The sequence below is a fragment of the Schistocerca nitens genome, chromosome 1 (assembly GCF_023898315.1).
Source record: "Schistocerca nitens isolate TAMUIC-IGC-003100 chromosome 1, iqSchNite1.1, whole genome shotgun sequence".
Taxonomy (NCBI): domain Eukaryota; kingdom Metazoa; phylum Arthropoda; class Insecta; order Orthoptera; family Acrididae; genus Schistocerca; species Schistocerca nitens.
Window position 1 is genome coordinate 736,578,234 of NC_064614.1, and position 25,427 is coordinate 736,603,660.

At 44.0% G+C, this 25,427-nt stretch overlaps 1 protein-coding gene across 1 annotated transcript in view; it reads right to left on the minus strand.

Moving 5' to 3' along the window:
- Positions 1 to 6,634: 6,634 nt before the first annotated feature.
- LOC126236911 (Kazal peptide Pr13a-like) overlaps positions 6,635 to 25,427 on the minus strand; it is a 33,951-nt gene continuing 15,158 nt past the window's right edge. The window contains exons 2-3 of the mRNA XM_049946568.1: positions 17,233 to 17,406; positions 6,635 to 8,130 (exon numbers count right to left, since the gene is read on the minus strand). Coding sequence (XP_049802525.1) covers positions 7,970 to 8,130; positions 17,233 to 17,406 — 335 coding nt within the window. The 3' untranslated portion in view covers positions 6,635 to 7,969. The remainder of the gene's footprint in view (positions 8,131 to 17,232; positions 17,407 to 25,427) is intronic.

Genomic DNA, 25,427 nt, shown 5'->3' on the forward strand with positions numbered 1-25,427 from the left:
TGAAATAAGCTGAATTAGATGTATCTGTTAATTTAGCATTGTGTTATGAAATATAAAAGCAAGAATGAAAATGTTTAGTGTACAATTTACTGTGAGGTTGTTTTCTCCATCTTTATTTTATCTTTTTCTTTTTTTTTAACATATCGTACGTACAGAAGTGTATTAGGGTAATGTGTTTTTAATTTTTTCTTCTATTAATTACTTTCTATTTTATAGTGGAAGAATTTCTTTTTTACGCTATATCACGGTACTAGCAAATGACTTGCGCACACGTCACGTGACTGACTACACAACTTTTTACCCACTAAATCCTCTGTATTTTAACGTTAGTTTTATGTCATTCATACCACTGTTGAGAAACTGCATCAAGCGCGTATCCTGCGTGGGTTTCATGATGAATTTAAAATTATTTGTGCTTACGTTGATGGTATAGTCTGTAATTTTTATTTTGTAGCATCTTGTTTCCTCCTCCAACTTTTAGATCTGAAGATGATTTGCAGGGCAGACATGGCATCAGTTATGGATTGTATTACTGGTTTGAATGCGATCTCTTCGCCATCATTTTCAATTATTAACCTGTCTCGAGAGTTACTCGCAGATAACTGAGCACTGACAGTCCAAATCTGGCTCCTAGCTGAGATCTGAGATTCCATTGTTGCACTGACCAAAAGTCAATAAGTTCTTGTAAGTCAATGCCCTTGAATGGCCGACAAGCCAGGTAAGAGCATTGTGTTAAGCGTCCGGGAAAAATTTCCAGTCTGGCTGGTTGACGTGCATCATACTTTTGGTGGTTCTCGTCGTGTGTAGAGCTTCTTTTTCCCGCTCAGTTTCTTTTTATGCGCAGATATACTGGATGGCTGTAAAGTGCAGCTGTTCGCGGAGGTCCGGTGTGGGTTGTAATTATCGTATGGCAGCGAAACTTGGTAGACATGCTATTGCGTTACTGCGGAACAGATTTACGCTGGGAAATGTATTAGCTCTAGTTGTGGTGACCAGGTGCAAATCTGTTGCTGTACACTGCTTGTATGACGGTATTAAAACCACACCCTCATTTGACAAGCCATAACGTGAGTGAACAGTATGGCTATCGAGAAGAGACGCCGTGCACTGTTAGTGAAACTGTATTAGGTGAACGGCAGGAATTACAGTGCTGAATTGAGAGAGTATCACCAACTGAAAGATCTGAGGAAAGACCCCATGTCAGTAAATGGTTTAAAGAAGATGATAATGAAATTCGGGAATATAAGTGACCCTGGTGTGGTACTTAGAAGGGGAAGGTGTCTTATCCTTTGAAAGTCATTGAGGAGGTTTCTGTTGCTGTAACTGATCATGCAGTACGTGCCCGAGTAGTGCTAGTGCTCGCGCAGTGTCACGAGAATTGTGCATCCCGTGTCCAAGAGCACGGAAAGTTTTTCGGTCTATTTTACACTGGTAGCCGTACAAGATCCAGACGGTGCAGCAACTCAAACCTCATGATTCGCAGAAACGTTCTGAATTTGCTCTTCAGTTTCTGATACGGGTCGAAGTTGATAACATGTATCTGAACAATATTGTATGGAGTGACGAGGCATATTTTACACTACAGGGCGCACTGAATGCAAAGAAGTAGCGAATTTGGGGTATTGTTGAAACGTTTGTTGTTCACGAGCCATTGCACTCACTGTACGTTGTTATGTAGTGTGGATTCACTAGCACATTTATTCTCGGTTTGTCAGGCGAACCGTGACTTTTGCACGGTATCGAAATCTCCTTTTACATCATGTAATTACTGATTTGCAGAAACCACTGATTTCACGCAAGATGGGGCAACATCTCATGTCCCTCGCTAGTGAAAGATCTGCTTAACGCAACCTTCCAAGAACGTGTTATATCCTGAGATTTTCCAGATGCATGGCCTGGAAAATCACCTGATCTTAATACATGTGACTGTTGGCACTCGAGATATCTAAAAGAAAGCACCAGTGAACGTACGGTTTCTACCTGACCTCAAAGCCAGTATGCAGGAACACGTTGCTCAGATCCTACCGGAACTGTTGATCATGTCGTTTTACGGATTGTGAGGTAACGGGCGAGTCGTCGCTCTCTGAAAATATTCCAAGTTCGGAGGAAGCAGTGGCCGCACGGGCCGCTCGGCAGGCCGACCACGAGGTGCCAGACGCTGACCGAAGCAAGAGGGGTCCAGCCGCGTGGCTGGGAATTCCATGGTGTGGCTATGTTGATGAAGGATACACGCCGGGAGTGCCAAAGATGGCGGTCTTTGTGAAACCTTAATGGCAGACATTTCACAGTGCGTATAGAAATTAATAGTAGCCAGATTAATCATGATACCTCAAAAAGAAACATGTACATTACTATTATTTTCACTACGATTCTGATGGTGTAATAAGATTTTCAATATATTTATTAATTTAAAGTTTAGTATCTGACGATAACTTATACAAGTAACACCTAGCAAACGAATTTCCAAAATCTAAACAGTTCATCCGATTTCATCGATCTACATGTATTTAGAAAGTTATTAGTGTAAACTTTAATTGGTATAAAATACAGGCATGTAACTTGAATAGTACATGAGTTATTGGAGGTCAAAGTGGCCGATTCCTATCGATCGCGTCAGGCCATAAGTACTCCAGTTACAAGAGAAAACGGTAGCAGCATGCTTATAAGTATATTTATTCATCTTTGTCTTTGTTTATATCCGATGTATGCTATTCATGAAGAAATTGGATAAATATTTACTGTGTTTTCGAAAGCACAAAGACACTAGGCTCCCTTTGCTTCTTTTCTTTGATATATGTTTATTTAATTGTTTATGTATCTAATAATGTGTGTTAGAGCGTGTTCATGGTCCAGCCATAGGAATATTTATTTAATTTCAAGTATTTAGATGTAGATCCAGTATTTCGTATGTATTTAAATATGTTTGTGGGTGCGTTAGCTTGAAGACATGGCGCGAGCGTTTTAGCCAATCACAGCGCTCGCGAATGAGGAGACTGGATGGAAGCGGGAGAAGAGCATCGTTTCGAGAGAGGATAGGGTAGTTCTGGAGAGGACGTCACAGGAGACGGGAAGGGCTGGACGTGACAGTTGCGAGAGGGACTTGGAGAGTGTGGAGCGGTTTGCGCGTGATCGCGCGAGAGAGAAATACTTCGGAGTGCGCACTTGTGAAATTGTGAGATTTCCATGGCTTCTACAGTGAAGACGTAGTGTGCGTTTAGAAGTTAATATCTCGCGAGTTACGTTGTTGTTCATAACTAATTACGTGCACTAAGAATCCATTGCTCCCGTGTTATTCAACTTATAATTTATTTAATTGCTGGACCATCGACACCAATATGTGTTTTGCAGAAATATACCGCATGCTCAAAAGTACTTCTACTATCGTACTCATCATTTAAAGTCGTTAAGGTAGTACCTGCAGATTTTATTTAATAGCAATCTTTCATTTATAAAATTCGCAACTGCCGAGTGATAGGAACCTTCGACCATTCGATTCATGTGTGTATTCTTATTGTATACTGTAGACTCAGCGGTATTTGGCCTGTAATGCGGCAACTACGTATCCCAGCCCCTAGACAACGAAACCAGCCAAAACTTTTAATATTTCATCTCTGAGTCGCAGGGTGCGTAGTTATTTGAAAGGCCGCAGGATGCAGCTTTTCGTCAACGTCTTCGGTGCTCATACTGAACAAATTGTGTAAGTGGTGGTTAATAATAACATCAACATTACGCCTTTCTCATTTATTTGACCATTTCTGCCTACGTCCCGTGCCTAATCCATTACATACAGATATATTTCTATACGCCTTTCTTGCATTCACAGTGCCAAATTTGCACCTGGTGACCAAAATTGGAATTAATTTTTTCCAGCGTAAATCTGTTCCGAATTAATACATGAGAATATCTACCAAGTTTCGCTGTCATACGATAATTACGGCCCAAAGTGGATCGCTATGAGTAGCTGCACTTAAATAATAACTACCCTCTATTGTGCGACATTCGCTTCAAAGTTACACACTTCGTATGAAGCTCGAGACACGACACACGTGCCGTCGTCACAGTTTAACTTCCGCCGGTATTTCTCTTCTGGCTTTGTCTGGTAGGTACGAGAGACGTACAGACGGAAGTATTATTATCTTCTTAACATGTAAGTTCCGTCACTGTGACTAAATTAATGGCTCTTTGTTTGTCTACCATTTGTACTTTGCTAATTTATTTTTCAACTATCCTCAGTGATGAATTCGTATGTTGTCAGGATGCAAATGTGTTAAGTTATTCCGTACAATCCAGGATGTTCTATTCGAAACATTTGTGTGTACATCTCACTGTACCCACTTCACATTTTCAATAGCGTATGTTTGTTAAACGCACACCCTGTAAACATTTGTTATAGAAAACGCTACTGACAATGTGAAGCGGATATCAAGAAATGTTCACTCATATGTCAATAAGAGAACATACTGGGCTGTACGGGGTAACTTAATATAACTTCGTCGTCGCCCATTTGCGCAGAGGACCACACAAAGTAGTCGCTGTGGATGCTTCCATTAGTCACTGATAAAGGTGTTTATAAAAATAAAATTACATTAACTATCATTAACTGACAAGTGTAATATTATGCGGTCTCCTTGCTCAAATAAATTAATTGATAGAGCCAGCACACTTTACAAAACAATTTGACACATTTCCCGACTAATGTGCTAATACGATGAAGATCTTTGTGCTGCCTGTTGGTTATTAATTAAACTCCTTCGTTAGGCAGTTAGTTAATTACATGTTTCGTAGATGATTTGAACGATTCTTTTATTGAAATGATGTGGAACGAGTCGGTTTATTGGATAATGTATACGTGTATATACATGATTAGTGTCAACATTAATGAATGGATTATTTTTACAGTCCTGCTCATGTAACTGCACTTAAAAACAATTTTTTTAGCTAGCTGCCAATCTTAAGAAGAAAGTCGTCAATGGCATAGAAGGAGTTGTCCAGGAGAAATAATTGTAAATTAGATTTAAAACTTTCTTCTCTGCCTGTCAGACGTTTATTAGGGGAGGGGATGGGGAGGCCAAATGATCAAAAATATTTGTTGCTGCATAGTAAACTCCTTTCTGAGCCACTGACAGCTTTAACAATGGGTAATAAAGGTCATTTTCGCTCCTCTGGTGTTGCAGGTATGGACATCACTGTTCACAAATTGTGGTGGACTATTTACGATAAATTCCATTAGCGAATATATGTATTCTGACGACGCATGAAAAATGCCTAACTCCTTGAAGAGGTACCTACATGACGTCCGTGGTTGAACACTACGCATTATTCTTACTGTTCGCTTTTGTGCACTCCATGCTGTCTTTATAAGTGTTGAGTTACCCCAGAAAACTGTTTCGTAAGACATTATTGGGTGGAAATGTGCAAAATATGTCAGGAGGTTGATGCGTTTGTTTCCAAGAGTAACAAATATACGAAGAGCAAAAGTAGCTGAACTTAATTTTTTGAGAAGCTCCGTGATATGCTTCTTCCAGATCACGTTTTCATCAATATGTTCAACCATAAATTTGGAGCATTCTACCCTATTTACTGACTCCTGCTCCTGCGCTATATCAATTGTCGGTATGACTACCTGGAGTACAGAATTGAATGTAGTGTTTTTTTTTTCAAAATTTAGGAAGAGTTCATTTAGAGAACTATTTAATAATTCTTTGGAGAATATGATTTACCATTTCTTTTGTTGTTTTCTCTCTAATGGGATGTATTATAACACTAGAATCGTGTGCAAGAAGTATCAATTTTTCATGTTGAATGTTATGTGGAAGGTCATTCACAAATATGTAAGAAATGGAGTGGATCCAAAACTAAAGTCTGTGGGAAACTGTAATTTTGTTCCCCCCAGTCACTAAAGCTTTCTACCTTTCCAACATTGTCTGAATTTTCGGCAAAACCTTTTGCATTCTGTTTGTTAAGTATTATTCAAACGAACTCTGAGTAAAGGTATCAGTTCCATTAAATTGGAATTTTTATAAGAGAGTAACATGCGCTGCACAGTCAGACGCCTTAAAAAGGCTTGTACTCTTTGATGAGAGAACTTATAAATAGCATTCTTAGTCGTCCAAACCTTCTGGAATTCAAAATTTTATGTGCTTAGTAATTGTTTCCACTTCAGTGTGCGACTTCTCTTGAGTACATTACTTTTTCGAATATTTTGGAAAAAGATGTAAGTAAGAAAACTGGACGAAAACTGTTTAAGTCTGCCTTGTCACTTTCCTTATGAGCCGGCCTAAGTGGCCGCGCGGTTCTGGCGCTGCAGTCTGGAGCCGCGAGACCGCTACGGTCGCAGGTTCGAATCCTGCCTCGGGCATGGATGTGTGTGATGTCCTTAGGTTAGTTAGGTTTAACTAGTTCTAAGTTCTAGGGGACTAATGACCTCAGCAGTTGAGTCCCATAGTGCTCAGAGCCATTTGAACCATTTTTTCCTTATGAAGTGGTTTATCTGTTGCTTATTCTAACCAATCTGGAAAAAATTCCCTGTGCCAGTAATGCATTTCATATATCACTAAAGACATTAGCTATTAAGTTGGAACACCTTTTCAGAATTCTAATCGTATCTTCATGGAATGAAAGAAAATGATAGTGATTTAAGGTTTTCGTCTCTTTATTAAAATATACAACATTGTTGAACAGTAACATACTGTGACAATCTTAACACAATCTGTGCTTACTATAATGTAGCTTACAAGCTCTACTAATAATCATCATCGAAATCTGATGGTAAAGTATTGCATCACAGCCTCCTCAGGAACGTCATACTTTATAATAACTCAGTAGTGACGCTGGTACAGATACGTTCGTACCAAGGAACTTTTTGACATTCTTTTACAGACACATAAATAGATAGTTATTCGCCTGCTGGACGACGTACAATATTTTCAACTGGGACATTATTGTCCTAGAAGCAACTTCAACGCTGTGGATCTGACCAAGGTTCCCGCAAGTTTTGTTTGGTTGCACGACAAACGGAAATACCCTTTCAGTCGCCTCCATTGAGGAGTTGTGGGGACTGAAATGTGTAACCAAAGAAAAAGAGACATAGGCTAATCAGCAGTCCTCATAAAAGACAACTTCATCAACATCTGGTTGACATACAGATGTTGAAGAAGATACACATTAAGCAGACTTGGGGTATTTCACCCATGCTGAAATCAACTGCAGGATTTGCCTATGTCTGACTAATTATTCTGGAAAAACGTATACGTGGGGCATCTCCATTTATTTAAATTTATGACTAGTACACAGTAAAGAGTTTATCAGAGAGATTCAGATGATCTGCATTTGGTGATACAGTTTATTTGTTTTTTTAAATGCAAACATCCCATGCAGGATGCTGTATACAGCCTTGGATTACAGGAACTACTAATGTAGTTGGAAGTAAAGTTCTTAATTCCATGGTTGGCACAAGTATTTTGTATCATATACAGGAAAGAGAGACAAAGCTTGAATGAGCAGTTTCTTCGCGTGTCCATAAACAAGTGATAGTAATTTTCACATATTCGTTGTATGGCGGCCAAACAGCCTATTTACACTGAAGAAGACAGAGAATTATGACTACAGTACATCGGATGGCTTGAATGGAACTCTGCGATAATAACTGCGCCATTGCGCCATGTCAAACCACTATGCCCAAATTATTAAGAGGAGCCCATCTTTCAGGCAGTCTTCACCTGGGATGTATGAGTTACTACGGCGGTGGTTTGATCGAGGTGATGTTAAAGAAACATAGCTGTTGAGCTGAAAATTTTCTCATGTGGAGGGAAAACAAAGTGGTATAAAAAACTACGCTGTTGAGGCTACACATCAAAGATACACCAATGTAAAGGAAAACAGTGCGGCTTTATGTAGGGAATGACAGGCGAAGGTGGTCTCCTCGACGGACAGGTACGGTCGGTATCTGCTGGCGGGCCGCCGGCTCCGGTTACGAGCTGGGCGCCGCCTGCATCAGCAGCTGCAGCAGCGGGCCGAACACGCTCCCCTCCACTGGTCCACGGGCTGGCCGCTGGGAGGCGCCACCGTCGGTCGGTGGTGTGCTCGTCGCCAGGTACTTGCCGCAGCGTCCATTCGCCACAAACACATATTCTGTTCCAAACACGGAGATACTTGTCAGAAACACGATACAGGAAACATACACATTAGCTGATGAATTTAACCTATTGATACTACGGCAAATTGGTAAATGTGCTAAATTTCTAGGAAGTAGTGGGAATATTTATTAAGGGGTATGGCTGTTGGATAGAGTGAGTCATGAAATCTGTGCTTCTTGCCTATATTTCCTAACCAATTGCAAATAATAATATGTTACAAATACACTGCCTGGTCTCCCCCCCCCTACCCTCCATCTCTACACCCTTCATTTCCTTTTCCAAGGTGGCTTCCATCAACTCCCCCTCCCAGATGATGCCCTCTGTCCCTCCATTTATCACTCCTATTAGCTCTAACCCGCCCCCCCTCCTTTCCACCGTCCTTTCCCTGGGCTCCCTCTTCCCCCCCCCTTCCATCCTCTTTTCTCCCCGCCTAACCTCTCCCTACTTCCCTCCCCCCCCCCCCACCGAGTCCCTTTGTATTCCCATCCTCTGCCTTCCCCACTCCCTGTCACGTCTGCCCAGCACCCCCTCCCCACCCCTCTCATGGGTCCTCATCCTCCATCAGCTCCTTCCCCCCCCCCCCCCCCCCCTTCGTTTTTCCGCTCCTTCCCACGTTTTTATTTTCCCATCATCTGTCCCGTTTCCCCCCACCTGCTCTCTGCTGTGGTCTGTGGAGTGTTTCAAGTGAATGTTCCATGTTGTTTCGTCTTTCCAAAGTGTTGCGAACAGAAACCATGCTGTCGCTGGGTGTGAATTTTATGTCTTTTGCGAGCAGAAACCATACTGTCGCCATGTTTTTTAATTGTCTGTCTATTATTTTACCTGTCTGCTTAATATGTATTTTATTAGCATCATCATCCCTTTGTTCTATGTTTTAAGTTCCACGATTTTTTTTTTCGCCATGTTACCATTTAAGTCCCGGATTTTATCACCTGTTTTTATTCTTTATTATCTTCATCTCTTTAAAACAAAGTCTGTAGGCTGAAGAGCGGCATACTAAGCTGCTGCCATCCCGCCCCCTTTGGGGGGAATCAAAACTCAATAAAGAAAAAAAAAACACTGCCTGACAAAAATGCATTTTATGAATGTGTGATGTCTGTTCTCTTGGATGTGTCCGAAAGAATGGACACCGCACATTCATATAATCGATTCGTCTCATAGGGCAATGAATCCACAACCTTCAGTGTGGATGCACATTCACGTTCGATCTCGAGCAGGAATCTAGAAAATAGCGTGCATGTAGGACATGGACGGAGATCGCAGACAGGCGGCGCTAGATGGAAATGTGAGTCGACTGGGGGGCGTGCCGGAAAGGTCTGTGCGTTTGCAGTAAACACTGTGTCCGGATGGCGCAGTGGTTAACACTACTGTCTAGTAAGCTTGAGATCCCAGGTTCGAGTCCCAGTCCAGCACACATTTTCTCTTGTCACTGCTGATTCTGCATAAAGTCCTGACGCAGCTGATATCATCAGCTTCCACCCTTTCCTTTCATTTCCCCCCTCTACACTTTCAATTTAAATAAAAATGAAGCACCCAAAAGATGACAGTCGAACTCCATACACGTACACACCATTTGTGGACATGTAAATGATGAGAGTTGTGATTCTCTGGGACAGGCCAAACAGGATTAGTGTTGTTCGTGTTCAGTCATCTTGCTAGGACTGCTAGGGGATATACGGGTCGTGAACAGGATTGATGTTGAGTGATCACTGTGAAGGACACAGAGATGCCTCGTACACGTGTGAGAGAGCGTTATCACCATGTGACAGTGTTGAGAGAGGCGTCATTGTCGGTCTCCATTTGGCCAGTTGGCCTAATCGTGCCGTATCGAGATTTGGCGGGAATTTAGATGTGACAGTGGCCTGCTGTTGGGCAGCATGGGAATGCGACGGCAGGTAGACTTGTCATCAAGGTTCTGGTCGACCACGTCTGACATACTGTGCACCAAGCATATCTTAAGCCCTTCACATCAGTGCTTGCCACCCGAGAATCCTCTGCAACATTCTGTGCCATTCCTCATCATTGGTCGCAGACTATTAGCATCTGGACTATGGAATTATTGTCCCATGTGTAGGCTGCTGCTAACACCACAACATAAACGGTTGCATTTGCGTGACTGCTGATGAGTAGCATTGCATTGTCTTTCGTGACGAATGGCAGTCCTGCACTACGCCAGATGACCACCGTCGGTGAGTATGGGAGCGACCTAGGAAGTTAGTTCAATTCTTCCAATATTTTGGAGAGATGTCTTGATGTGGGTGGCCATTGTGTCCGAATTCAGGTCACGCCCAGTAGTGACTGAGGGAGCTCTGACCATACAACAGTATGGCACCGAATACTGCACTCTCAAGTGATACTTCTGATACTGTAGTTTCGTCGTGTCAATTTTGAACAGCACAGTGCCTGTCGACACATGCCTCACGTCTCTATAAACTGTCTGCATGAAGCTCAGGTACTCCAATGGCCAGCAAGATGACCAGATATGTCTCCAGTGCAACATGTGTGGGACCAGATCGAACATCAACTCCAGCCTATTATTAGTGTCCAGAATATCAATGATTGTTACAGCTGTTGTGGATCAGCTTGTCTCAGGAGAGTCCATAACGGCTTTATTGACACCCTTCTAAAACTAACCAGAGCATGAATCCAGGCCATATGAGTGCAACGCCTTACTCACCAGTCAGAAGGACCTCGCTCTGTGCTTGGAAGGTGGTACATTCTGCATGATTGGATATATCTCGATGGGTGCCCATGAGTGAGAGTGGGAGAGGGTGAATACAATTGTGAGATGATGTTTAGTGCTTTTTTAATTTCATCTGTTGTAACTTTATTCGCCTCAGACATTTTCTAGCACGAATGCTATAAAACTCCATGTTCAGCACCTTAAACCCACAAGATGACGATCAAATGAAGTCATATACACCTCGTGGCTATCTAGACGGGTGAATTGGGGCTAACGATATCTTTTAAGGCCATTTTACACGGCCCACTTTCCCGTCAAAATCGAGTTCTCGTTGTGGATCCGCCGCGTTATTGCTCGCTTGTAAGGCAGCAGTGAACAACATCGTGTAGGGGTCAATGACCTACCGACTGTGGAGCTCTAAAATTTTCAGTGTGCTGCAGATTGTGCAGGTGCAGAAGTTGCGGCGGAGACTGCTTTCATTGGAAGTTGCCTATTCTGTTAGAGCCTACTCGTATTGTAGTAACGGATTTTGTGATTTTATGCCGCCTTAATCTTTATTTTGTTGTTTGTTTCGTTTTCGTGTCACAACGGAAAGGTTGCAGGAGGGTCTCCCACATCAGACTGGAAATATCTGAAAGCAGTCAGGTAGACCTGTTTATGTTTTACAGTACTTCGGTAAAGGAAAAGCCCACACTACGCATAAATAAGAACGCTAATACATCACTGTTTATTAATGAAATAAATAGTTTTAGCAATGAAAAAAATCAGATCTGCCTAATGACAAAAATAAGTTTCGATGTTATTTGGCAGTTGCGAAGGAAACAAGATATAAACGATAAAGTAAAAAGGAACTATTTATGGCGCGTCTTTAAGTACACCACTGGCCATTAAAATTGCTACACCACGAAGATGACGTGCTACAGACGCGAAATTTAACCTACAGGAAGAAAATACTGTGATATGCAAATGATTAGCTTTTCAGAGCATTCACACAAGGTTGGCGCCGGTGGCGACACCTACAATGTGCTGACATGAGGAAAGTTTCCAACCGATTCCTCATACACAAACAGCAGTTGACCGGCGTTGCCTGGTGAAACGTTGTTGTGATGCCTCGTGTAAGGTCGAGAAATGCGTACCATCACGTTTCCAACTTTGATAAAGGTTGGATTGAAGCCTATCGCGATTGTGGTTTACCGTATCGCGACATTGCTGCTCGCGTTGGTCGAGATCCAATGACTGTTTGCATAATATGGAATCTGTGGATTCAGGAGGGTAATACGGAACGCCGTGCTGGATCCCAACGGCCTCGTATCACTAGCAGTCGAGATGACAGGCATATTATCCGAATGGCTGTAACGGATCGTGCAGCCACGTCTCGATCTCTGAGTCAACAGATTCGGACTTCTGCAAGACAACAACCATCTGCACGAACAGTTAGACGACGTTTGCAGCAGCATGGACTATCAGATCGGAGACCATGGCTGCGGTTACCCTTGACGCTGCATCACAGACAGGAATGCCTGCGATGGTGTACTCAACGACGGACCTGGGTGCACCAATGGCAAAACGTCATTTTTTCGGATGGATCCAGGTTCTGTTAAAAGCATCATGGTGGTCGGATCCGTATTTGTCGACATCGCGGTGAACGCACATTGGAAGCGAGTATTCGTCATCACCATACTGGCGTATCACCCGGCGTGATGGTATGAGGTGCCATTGGTTACACGTCTCGGTCACCTCTTGTTCGCATTGACGGCACTTTGAACAGTGGACGTTACATTTCAGATGTGTTATGACCCGTGGCTCTAACCTTCATTCGATCCCTGTGAAACCCTACATTTCAGCAGGCTAATGCACGACCGCATGTTGCAGATCCTGTATGGGCCTTTCTGGATACAGAAAATGTTCGATTGCTGCACTGGCCAGCACATTCTCCAGATCTCTCACCAACTTAAAACGTCTGGTCAATGGTGGCCGAGCAACTGGCTCGTCACAATACGCCAGTCACGACTCTTGATGAACTGTGGTATCGTGCCATCCAAGCTCTGTTTGCCTCAATGCCCAGGCGTATCAAGGCCGTTATTATGGCCAGAGGTGGTTGTTCTGGGTACTGATTTCTCAGGATCTATGCACCCAAATTGCGTGAAAATGTAATCACATTTGTGCAATGAATACTCGTTTATCATCTGCATTTCATCTTGGTGTAGCAATTTTAATGGCCAGAAGTGCATATATTTTCTCGAGCACATGAGTGCAGAAGTTTTAGAGTGTTTGAGCGACACTTTCCTATTCTTTCAGTCCTCAGGAGTGTCGAAAATTTATCGTACGACCTTAATGTGATTTACGCTTTACTTATTAATAATGTATAATGAGATAAAAGAAATTATTCAGATTCGTCTCCCTTCATTGGCTCTGAGCACTATTAAATTTTCGTCTCCCTTCATAGTGCTCAGAGCCAATGAAGGGAGACGAAAATTTAATAGTCATGGGTGACTGGAGTTCGATAGTAGGAAAAAGGAGAGAAGGAAACGTAGTAGGTGAGTATGGATTGGGGGTAGGAAATGAAAGAGGAAGTCGCCTGGTAGAATTTTGCACAGAGCATAACTTAGTCATAGCTAACACTTGGTTCAAGAATCATGAAGCCGGCCGCGGTGGTCTCGCGGTTCTAGGCGCGCAGTCCGGAACCGTGCGACTGCTACGGTCGCAGGTTCGAATCCTGCCTGGGGCATGGATGTGTGTGATGTCCTTAGGTTAGTTAGGTTTAAGTAGTTCTAAGTTCTAGGGGACTGATGACCACAGCAGTTGAGTCCCATAGTGCTCAGAGCCATTTGAACCATTTGAATCATGAAAGAAGGTTGTATACATGGAAGAAGCCTGGAGATACTAGAAGGTATCAGATAGATCATATAATGGTAAGACAGAGATTTAGGAACCAGGTTTTAAATCGTTAGACATTTCCAGGGGCAGATGTGAACTCTGACCACAATCTATTGGTTATGAACTGTAGATTAAAACTGAAGAAACTGCAAAAGGAGGGAATGTAAGGAGATGGGACCTGGATAAACTGACTAAACCAGAGGTTGTAGAGAGTTTCAGGGAGAGCATAAGGGAACAATTGACAGGAATGGGGGAAAGAAATACAGTAGAAGAAGAATGGGTAGCTTTGAGGGATGAAGTAGTGAAGACAGCAGAGGATCAAGTAGGTAAAAAGACGAGGGCTAGTAGAAATCCTTGGGTAACAGAAGAAATATTGAATTTAATTTATGAAAGGAGAAAATATAAAAATGCAGTAAATGAAGCAGGCAAAAAGGAATACAAACGTCTCAAAAATGAGATCGACGGGTACTGCAAAATGGCTGAGCAGGGATGGCTAGAGGACAAATGTAAGGATTTAGAGGCTTATCTCACTAGGGGTAAGATAGATACTGCCTACAGGAAAATTAAAGAGACCTTTGGAGAAAAGAGAACCACTTGTATGAATATCAAGAGCTCAGATGGAAACCCAGTTCTAAGCAAAGAGGGAAAGCAGAAAGGTGGAAGAAGTATATAGAGGGTCTATACAAGGACGATTTACTTGAAGACAATATTATGGAAATGGAAGAGGATGTAGATGAAGATGGAATGGGAGATATGATACTGCGTGAAGAGTTTGACAGAGCACTGAAAGACCTGAGTCGAAACAAGGCCCTGGGAATAGACAACATTCCATTAGAACTGCTGACAGCCTTAGGAGAGCCAGTCCTGACAAAACTCTATCATCTGGTGAGCAAGATGTATGAGACAGGCGAAATACTTTCAGACTTCAAGAAGAATATAATAATTCCAATCCCAAAGAAAGCAGGTGTTGACAGATGAGAAAATTACCGAACTATCAGTTTAATAAGTCACAGCGCAAAATACTAACTCGAATTCTTTACATACGAATGGAAAAACTGGTAGAAGCCGACCTCGGGGAAGATCAGTTTGAATTTCCATAGAAATATTGGAACACGTGAGGCAATACTGACCCTACGACTTATCTTAGAAGAAAGATTAAGGAGAGGCAAACGTACGTTTCTAGCATTTGTAGACTTAGAGAAAGCTTTTGACAATGTTGATTGTAATACTCTCTTTCAAATTCTGAAGGTGGCAGGGGTAAAATACAAGGAGCGAAAGGCTATTTACAATTTGTACAGAAACCAGATGGCAGTTGTAAGAGTCGAGGGAGTCGAGGGACATGAAAGAGAAGCAGCGGTTGGGAAAGGAGTGAGACAGGGTTGTAGCCTCTCCCCGATGTTATTCGATCTGTATATTGAGCAAGCAGTAAAGGAAACAAAAGAAAAGTTCGGAGTAGGTATTAAAATCCATAGAGAAAAAATAAAAACTTTGAGGTTCGCCGATGACATTGTAGTTCTGTCAGACAGCGAAGGACTTTGAAGAGCAGTTGAATGGAATGGACAGTATCTTGAAAGGAGGATATAAGATGAACATCAACAAAAGAAAAACGAGAATAATGGAATGTAGTCGAATTAAGTCGGGTGATGCTGAGGGAATTAGATTAGGAAATGAGACACTTAAAGTAGTAAAGGAGTTTTGCTATTTGGGGACCAAATTAATGATGATGGTCGAAGTAGAGAGGATATAAAATGTAGACTGACAATAGCAAGAAAAGCGTTTCTGAAGAAGAGAAATTTGTTAACATCGAGTATAGATTTAAGTGTCAGGAAGCTGTTTCTGAAAGTATTTGTATGGAGTGTAGCCATGTAGGGAAGTGAAACGTGGACGATAAATACTTTGGACAAGAAGAGAATAGAAGCATTCAAAATGTGGTACTACAGAAGAATACTGAAGATTAATTGGTTAGATCACATAAGTAATGAGGAGGTATTGAATTGAAATGGGGGAGAAGAGGAGTTTGTGGCACAACTTGACAAGAAGAAGGGTTCGGTTGGTAGGACATGTTCTAAGGCATCAAGGGATCAGCAATTTAGTGTTGGAGGGCAGTGTGGAGGGTAAAAATCGTAGAGGGAGACCAAGAGATGAATACACTAAGCAGGTTCAGAAGGATGTAGGTTGCAGTAGGTACTGGCAGATGAAGAAGCTTGCACAGGATGGAGTAGCATGGAGAGCTGCATCAAGACCACAACAACAACAACATTAATAAACTCTTTTATAAGTGCCTGTTTGTACGTTCCGTCATTACTCTACATCTACGTGAATATTCTGCAATACACACTTATGTGCTAGGCAGACGATTCTCCGAACCACTTTAATATTATTTCTCCACTGTTCCACTCCCTATCAGCGCGTTGTAAAAATGATCACTTAAATGTTTGTGTACGAGCTCTAATTTCTCTTTTGTATTTTGATGATCATTTCTCCATATGTAGGCTAGCAAGGCTAAAGTATTTTTTACAATCAGAAGAGAAACTTTGTGATCCAAATTTCGTGAAACGATCTCGCCGCAACGAAAAACTGCTTTTGTTTTAATGACTGCCATCGCAACTCACTTGCCGTATCAGTGATATTCTCTCCCATATTTCGAGTTAATACAAAACGAGCTGCGCTTTTTTTAGAATTTTTCGACGTCGTCTGTCAATGACAAGTAGTAAGGTTCCTTTAAAGCACAGCAATACTGTATCAGAGGACGAACAAGCGTAGTGTTGTCAGTCTGTATAGTAGACCTGTTGTCTCTTCTAAGTGTTCTTCCAATAACACGTAGTCTCTGGTTTGCCTTCCGCACAATATTGTCTAGGTGATCGTTCCAACTTAAGATGGTCGTAATTGTAATGTCTAGTCATACAGCAGAATTGACAGGCCTTAAAAATGTGTGATTTATCGTGTAATCGAAATTTAACTTTTTTTAAATTACTCGTGTGTACCACCTCACACTTATTTCATTATTGAGAGACAGTTTTAAGTGCCACTTTTTGTACCATGCAGATATAGTGTCTAAGTCATATTACAAACGGTTTTGATCTTCTAATGACTTTACTGGACGCTAAATGACAGCATCATTTGCAAACAATGTAAGGGACTGCTCGGGTTATCTCCTAAATCGTATGTGTAGAACAGAAACAACAGAGCACCTATAATGCTTCCTTGAGAACGCCGGGTGTCATTTCTTTTTTACTGGATGAGTTTCTGATTTTTCCGATTTTATATTTCGACTTTTTCACTTTTATCGTTCCGGTGCAAAACTGCACAGCAGACAGCTCTCGCAACACACGCAGTTTTAGAGCTGACGTGTAAACGAAAGTGACCATCCGTGACAGGCGAGAGTCAGTGCAGGAATTAAACGCCAGTGGCGCTGCAGTCGACTCACTTCCTAAGAGTAGTCGATCGAAGCGAAGAACGTCGCTCGTGTAAGAGGAGCTATGGAAAGGTGCGGTAAATCGAAATAGAGAAAACTAGAGAGTACGGAGGAGCACTCACTGTCCTTGCGGCAGCGGTTGGAGCAGTCGAGTTCGCAGCGTGACCGGAAGCCGCGGAACTTGCCGGTCCTCTCCTGGCGGGCGCACAGCTGCCGGCTGGACGGCTCCGGCAGGCACTCGCAGTGCGAGCACAGCTGCGCAAGGCACACCTCCGCCACCGCCACCACCAGCACAGCTGCAAAACACCAAAACACAACACGATCACTACACGAACACACCACACCGTGTCACGGCTGGGACTCGAAACCCATAGCATAGGTTCTCAAATGTTCTCCGTCATGCCCTCCTCCAGAATTATAAATTGTCTTACCCGCTCCCCCCCCCCCCCCAACTCCCCCTATTTTGTTTCCTTCCTCAGAACTTCTTATACTTGCAGTTACGACAACTACTACAGCAATGATGTACTTATCAGCCAGAACATTATGACCACCAACCTAAACGGCGGAACGTCCACCATTGGCACCGAGAACAGTGGCAACGCGTTGTGGCATGGAATCAATGAGGTCTTGGTAGGTCGCTGGAGGGAGCTGGCACCACATCTGCACACACAAGTCATCTAATTCCAGTAAATTCCGAGGAGGCAGGTGATGAGCTCTGATGCCACCATTAATCACATCCCGTACGTGTGCGATCGGATTCAGATCTGGCGAGTTGGAGGGCCAGCACATCAGCTGGAACTCGCCGTTGTGTTCCTCAAACCAGTCCGTAACACTCTTGGCCTTGGGACGCGGCGCATTATCTTGTTGCAAAATGCCACTGTTTTCGGGAAACACGATCGTCATAAAGGGGTTTCCGTGGTCTGCAACCAGTGTACAATACGAGGTGCATTCAAGTTCTAAGGCCTCCGATTTTTTTTCTCCGGACTGGAAAGAGATAGAAACATGCGCATTGTTTTAAAATGAGGCCGCGTTCATTGACAATACGTCCCAGAGATGGCAGCACCATACGGCAGATGGAATTTTACCGCCAGCGGCGAGAATGAGAACTGTTTTAAATACTTAAAATGGCGACGTTTTCCTTACTTGAACAGCATGCAATCATTCGCTTTCTGAATTGGCGTGGTGTGAAACCATTTGAAATTCATCAACAGTTGAAGGAGACATGTGGTGATGGAGTTATGGATGTGTCGAAAGTGCGTTCGTGGGTGTGACAGTTTAATGAAGGCAGAACATCGTGTGACAACAAACCGAAACAACCTCGGGCTCAGACAAGCCGGTCTGACGACATGATCGAGAAAGTGGAGAGAACTGTTTTGGGGGATCGCCGAATGACTGTTGAACAGATCGCCTCCAGAGTTGGCATTTCTGTGGGTTCTGTGCACACAATCCTGCATGACGACCTGAAAATGCGAAAAGTGTCATCCAGGTGGGTGCCACGAATGCTGACGGACGACCACATGGCTGCCGTGTGGCATGTTGCCAAGCAATGTTGACGCGCAACGACAGCACGAATGGGACTTTCTTTTCATCGGTTGTGACAATGGATGAGACGTAGATGCCATTTTTCAATCCAGAAACAAAGCGCCAGTCAGCTCAATGGAAGCACACAGATTCACCGTCACCAAAAAAATTTCGGGTAACCGCCAGTGCTGAAAAAATGATGGTGTCTATGTTCTGGGACAGCGAGGGCGTAATCCTTACCCATTGCGTTCCAAAGGGCACTACGGTAACAGGTGCATCCTACGAAAATGTTTTGAAGAACAAATTCCTTCCTGCACTGCAACAGAAACGTCCGGGAAGGGCTGCGCGTGTGCTGTTTCACCAAGACAACGCACCCGCACATCGAGCTAACGTTACGCAACAGTTTCTTCGTGATAACAACTTTGAAGTGATTCCTCATGCTCCCTACTCACCTGACCTGGCTCCTAGTGACTTTTGGCTTTTTCCAACAATGAAAGACACTCTCCGTGGCCGCACATTCACCAGCCGTGCTGCTATTGCCTCAGCGATTTTCCAGTGGTCAAAACAGATTCCTAAAGAAGCCTTCGCCGCTGCCATGGAATCATGGCGTCAGCGTTGTGAAACGTGTGTACGTCTGCAGGGCCATTACGTCGAGAAGTAACGCCAGTTTCATCGATTTCGGGTGAGTAGTTAATTAAAAAAAAATCGGAGGCCTTAGAACTTGAATGCACCTCGTACTCCTCGGCCGTCAAATGTGTCTTGCACGAGCTAGCTGTATCGATGTATGCCCAAGTGAACGTTCGTCAGAGCGTAATGGAGTAGCTGTCAGCTTGTTTCCGTCCCGCAGTAGAGGTGTCAAGGAGCTGTTCCAATGGAAGACAACGGATTCACGTCCTCCCCTCGGCATGATGAAGGATGTATCGGGATTCATCAGACAGTGCTATTGCACCAAAGTCCAGTGCCGATGGTCACGTGCCTATTTCAGTCGTAGCGGTGTTAACATTGGCACAAGCACGGGTCGTCAGCTACGGAGGCCCATGGTTAGGAGAGTTCGGGGCACTGTGTGCTCAGACGCTCCTGCACTCTGCGCAACATTAAAGTCGGATAGTAGTTCCGCCACAGTTCGCCACCTGTCCTGTTTTACCTGCCTGCCCAACCTACAACGTCCGACATTTGTAATGAGGGTTGGCCTGGGCGGGCACGATGTCTGGACCTGCTTACACTTTCGTTTCGTCATGTGTTGAAGACACTCACCACAGCACTACTCGAACACCCGAAAACTCGTACAGATTCCGAAACGCTTGTGCCGAGTCTCTGGGACATCATAATCTGCTCTCGGTCAAACTCAGATCGCACGCCTTCCACATTCTACATATGGACAGCACATTCACTGATACTACACGCAGCGTGAGTGTGTCTAACAGTCATTCCTCGTGCCATCGCCTGGAGCCGGCCGGGGTGGCCGAGCGGTTCTAGGCGCTACAGTCTGGAACCGCGCGACGGCTACGGTCGCAGGTTCGAATCCTGCTTCGGGCATGGATGTGTGTGATGTCCTTAGGTTAGTTAGGTTTAAGTAGTTCTACGTTCTAGGGGACTGATGACCTCAGAAGTTAAGTCCCATAGTGCTCAGAGCCATTTGAACCATCGCCTGAACGGGTTTATGTAGATAGTAGGTCGGTGACCATAAAGTTCTGGCTGATCAGTGTAATTAGAGTGTGCAATTCGAGCACTTCATAGGTAAACTTTTATTAAAATTATAATAGATTTGCGTTATTCGAAGATGGTGCAAGCCGACAAGTACAACTAGTTTATAAATAACAACGGCTATGAGTGCAGTTATGTGAATTGAGCAAATATGTGTAATTCATTACATATTTGTCTGCATATGTGTCTTCAGTTTTATAAGCTTCAACCTATCATTTTCTAAATCTCCAAAGAAACAACACATTGTGATCGTTCCTCATTATTCAAAAGAATGCTGGTAAAGCCCTGTGTCAGATACTCAACTTAATGTTTACATATTTTGGTTCTGTGTTTAGAATTAGCGTTACTGAGACAAACAGAGGAAGATACGAGAGAAGAATGTACTTTAACTAAATTCGAATCCTTTTCCTTACAAGAACAACATACTTTCAAAGCAGAAGGGAGACTCGGTGAATCACTTCCATGAGATTTCATGTTGCCGCTGCGAATCAGCCACTTATCCATGCGCAATGGGCAACGTCACTTTATTTTAAAACTGGTCAACTACATGAACTGAACACGCACTAGAAGTCAACTTCGAGGTATCTCGCCACCTCTGATCTGACTCCAGAAGCCTGGGTGAAATCAGGTGGACAGTAAAATGGCTGTGATTAACAAACCATTCTTGTAGTTTGTTGTCAAACTGCCTACTGGCTTCTGTCTCGGGTTCTTCGGTCGACGTTCATCTAATGATTTTACTGACGTTTAGCCAGCTCGAGTGGCTGGTATTGTCCAAGCTTCACCATACATTACCGGTGGTGAACTGGAGCCGAGCTCGCAGCCGCAGACTATATGTACCTGGCGCGCCAACGTCCGAGGGCTTCTCCGCGGTCATTTCCGGTGCGGTTCTCCTCTTGCTACCTGCGACGGTCGTTCGCTGCAGTACGGGAAGCCAGGATCCGTTTATCTTAAGGCTTTCCTCTTTCTTGTTGAAACTGTTCGCGTGTTTTTGTATTTCTACAGCTTCTCTGAACAAGCGCGTGTGATAGTGTTTCTCTACAGCCAGAACTTCCGTGTCGGAGAATTTTATTACATGGTCGGTCTCATTCAGTGCGTGCTCTGCCACGGCCGATTTCTCCACCTGCCCCAACCTGGCTTCCCGTACTGCTGCGGACGACCGTCGCAGGTAGCAAGAGGAGAACCGCACCAGAAATGACCGCGGAGAAGCCCTCGGACGTTGGCGCGCCAGGTACATATAGTCTGCGGCCGCGAGCTCGGCCCCAGTTCACCACCGGCAATGGAGGGTGAAGCTTTGACAATGCCAGCCACTCGTGCTGGCGAAACGTCAGTAAAATCATTAGATGAACGTCGGCCGAAGAAACCGAGACAGAAGCCAATAGGCAGTTTGTCAACAAGTGGCCACGAAAGCCTTAACAATCTTGTACTTTGTGTTGCAAGGAAGTGGCGGTCACATTGTCAAGCGGCTTATTGTCATTGGTGGTTGTTAAATGTTTAGTAAGTAGCTAACCCTGCAGGTGGTCAGTGATAGGGGCTGTGCGATGAAATATGATTCGTTACTTCTGTCACCATACCTGCTAAGTGCTTGTACTGGTCAGTTCTTGTGAAATAAGACAGCAAATTAATGATAGGCCAGCATCCGAAATTGGTTCATGGAAATAAGAATCTGATGCTGGCAACATGTGTTCACCGGAAGTCTTTTTCTGGCATAATACGAAATATAAATACTTCACTGAAAGCTGGGGCCCCACCGTATTAGTTCCTGCGCCTCCCAAGGGCTGACGCGCAGAAGATGGACATTTTTAGACTGACTATAGTGTTATGCGAATAAGAAGGCGAGTGTTGAGGCAGTCTGCAGTGGCAAGTCGCAGTGTACCAAGTGACGCTTCAGCCAGTATCGTCATTTGTGACATCTGTGTGCACTTCAGACTGGATGTAGAAGATATAGCGATGACTTTCAAGATAGGTATGGTGAAGGTAAATAGAGACTGCAGTGTTAATTGTGACGAGCATAAAGAAAACACCACAAGCATTACGTTAATCGAGCGAGGTGGTGCAGTGGTTAGCACACTGGACTCGTATTCGGGAGGAAGACAGTTCAATCCCGCGTCCGGCCATCCTGATTTATGTTTCCCGTGTTTTCCCTAAATCTCTTCAGGCAAATGCCCGGATGGTTCCTTTGAAAGGGCACGGCCGACTTCCTTCCCCTTCCTTCCCTAATCCGATGCGACCAATGACCTCGGTGTTTGGTCCCCTCCCCCGAATCAACCGACCAATATATTACGTTAAGAAGCGACAGTGATACTTGTCTGAGTATAAAGATATTAGTAGGGAGAGTCAGAAGCATAAATAATGCCGCAGTGTGGTATTCATCCCAGCACTGCTAGTTAGTAGCGTAGGCAACAGCCGGAGCAAGTGGCCTGTGACAGACACAGAATGCACTGTCGATGTCACAAAGTGTTCTCCGTCTCTCTCTCCACAGAACGCATCAGACAGCCGCCTTGTTACATGGATACCAATATAGTACACCGAAGTTAGTGGTGGAAGGGAGACAGCACATACGTCATTCAGTTCAGGACACATCACTTAATTTCTCTTGGTGCGTCGTAGTTTGGCCCTTCAGGGACTTCCGCCAAGCTTGGAGGAGTTAAAGCTGGCCACTACCAATCCACCGTGCACATCCACCATTGTCCGTGTCCGTCACATGGAGGAACCATTTCTTTTACTCGTGTTTTGCTTTTCTTTTTTTACTGGGGAAGCTTTTTAAGTGTTTAAAATTAACAACTTCCTGAAATAGAAATATGAATAAATTGTTTGATTTGTTAGAAGAAAAGCCGGCCGAAGTGGCCGTGCGGTTAAAGGCGCTGCAGTCTGGAACCGCAGGACCGCTACGGTCGCAGGTTCGAATCCTGCCTCGGGCATGGATGTTTGTGATGTCCTTAGGTTAGTTAGGTTTAACTAGTTCTAAGTTCTAGGGGACTAATGACCTCAGCAGTTGAGTCCCATAGTGCTCAGAGCCATTTGAACCATTTTGTTAGAAGAAAACAAAAAGGAAATAGGTTAGATAATAGATTTATAGCCGCTACCATCACTTCGGGATTGTCAGTCATTTCAGGGGTAATGGAACAGTGGACTACAGAGCATCGCGCGTTTGTGTGCAAGACCTTAGTTCTAAACCCGGGGTCTACCTTCATAACATGTTGGATGTTTTGTAGCCATTTCAGTGGCGCATCTACAAGTTACAACAGTTTACTACGATGGGCTTCCGCATTCAGAACAGAACACATTTTTGAGAAGAAACCGCCATGTACAGATAGAAAAGAGAGGACACTTGAAACCACTGCCCTCCGAGGCGATGCGCCAGTCAAAATGCACAGTCTACAGATGAGCCATGAGGCTGCGAGAAAAATCTTACGTTTGGATTCAGAATTCCAGCTGTACAAAATACTGTTGGCTCAACAGATCGAAGAAAGAGACTTCCAACAATGAGAAGGCTTCACTGTGTGTATGCAAGTGACATCTGAAGACGATGCAAACGCATTAGTGTTTGTTAAAAGAATTCATTGACGTCAGCCACAGTAGGGCACTGCAGTGTATCAGTGGTAACAGGTGATAATTTGTACTGCACTGGGACTCGAACCCGGATCTCCCGCTTTATGCAAGAGGTCGCCTTAATCTCCTCAGCCACCCGAACACGCTTCCTCTCTGACTCTCGACCTGGAATCTCATTGGCTGGAGTCCAATTGTCACCAGTGATGAGTCCCGCTTCGAGCTGAGCCTCGATGACCAGTGAAGATGGGATACCAACCTGACTATCGTCCACCATAATCCCCGACAGCCAGGAGTGACAGTCTGGGGTACCATTTCTTTTCATAGCAGGACCCCTCTGGCTGTCGTCCGCGGAACCTTTAAAGCGCAGTCGTACGTCGGCGATATTCTTCGGCCTGGTTTGTTGCCCTTTATGGCAAGCCATCCTGTGGTTACATTTCAGCAAGATAACGGTCGCCCTCCCACGGTGAGAGTTTCTACTGTTTGTCTTCGTGTTTGCCAAAACCTACCTTGGCCAGCAAGATCGCTGGATCTCTCACCACTACATAATGTTTGCAGTACTGTGTGTAGGGCACTTCAGCCATCTCGCAATTTTGATGCTAACGTGCCAAGTGGAAAGAATTTGACACCATATCCCTCAGAAGGATATACAAAATATCTGCCAATCAGTGCTAACCCGAATAACAGCTTGCGTACGTGTCAGAGGTGAAGCAACGCGTAATTGACTTGCTCAATTTGTGGAGAATAAATCATCATTTTTTCTAAATTTGTTTGTCTATACATGTACGATGCAGCTACCAATTTCCGTCCGTCGGGTAATTCCTTCATTTTTTTTTTTTTTTTTTTTTTTTGCGCGGTTATAGTAATAGCGTTTGTGAGTGATTAGGTGCATTTTCACTGAGATGGGCCAGTTTTCAAACAGCACTATCATTTTGGGACCGTTAACAGCCTTGCATAGTTAATGAAAGGTGTCTTCACTCCGCACGTTCAGCTGCGTGGTGTGCTAAGGATGCTTTCGTTGTTATCGAGCCCAAAATTTTTACATGAGTACGATGTAACAGTGATAATGAACTCGAAAAGAGTGGTACTCTTGCTGTACACGTTCTTTTTGCCAGAAAGAAACAATTTTTTTCCTCCTAATTTAAAATGGGCACCGACTTCGATACCAGTGAGAATGACAAGAGTCACAGAACGAGCTGCCTTCTTTGAATGGCCCTGTTTAACTGTTTTTTCTGAGCTGAAACTTTTCGTCAACATCTGGAAGACTTCTTAGCAACATGTGGAGAAGAGGTGCGGCACCGTTTACCACTGCCGGTGGAGATAAGAGGTGACATCATGTTCCTCGGCTTTGTCTCGTTCTTGCGGGACACCACGTACGCAGCAGGCTCCAGCAACGAAGATGAGACTCCGCTGCGCAGACTTCCTGGGGGGCAAAGTCCACCGGCCAGTTGGCGAAGCGAGCTAGTTCCGTGTCAACAAAACAGTCAGCAGGAAATGATCGCACAAGGCAAGCGTGGTTTCCGGTCGCAACACAATACACTGGCAA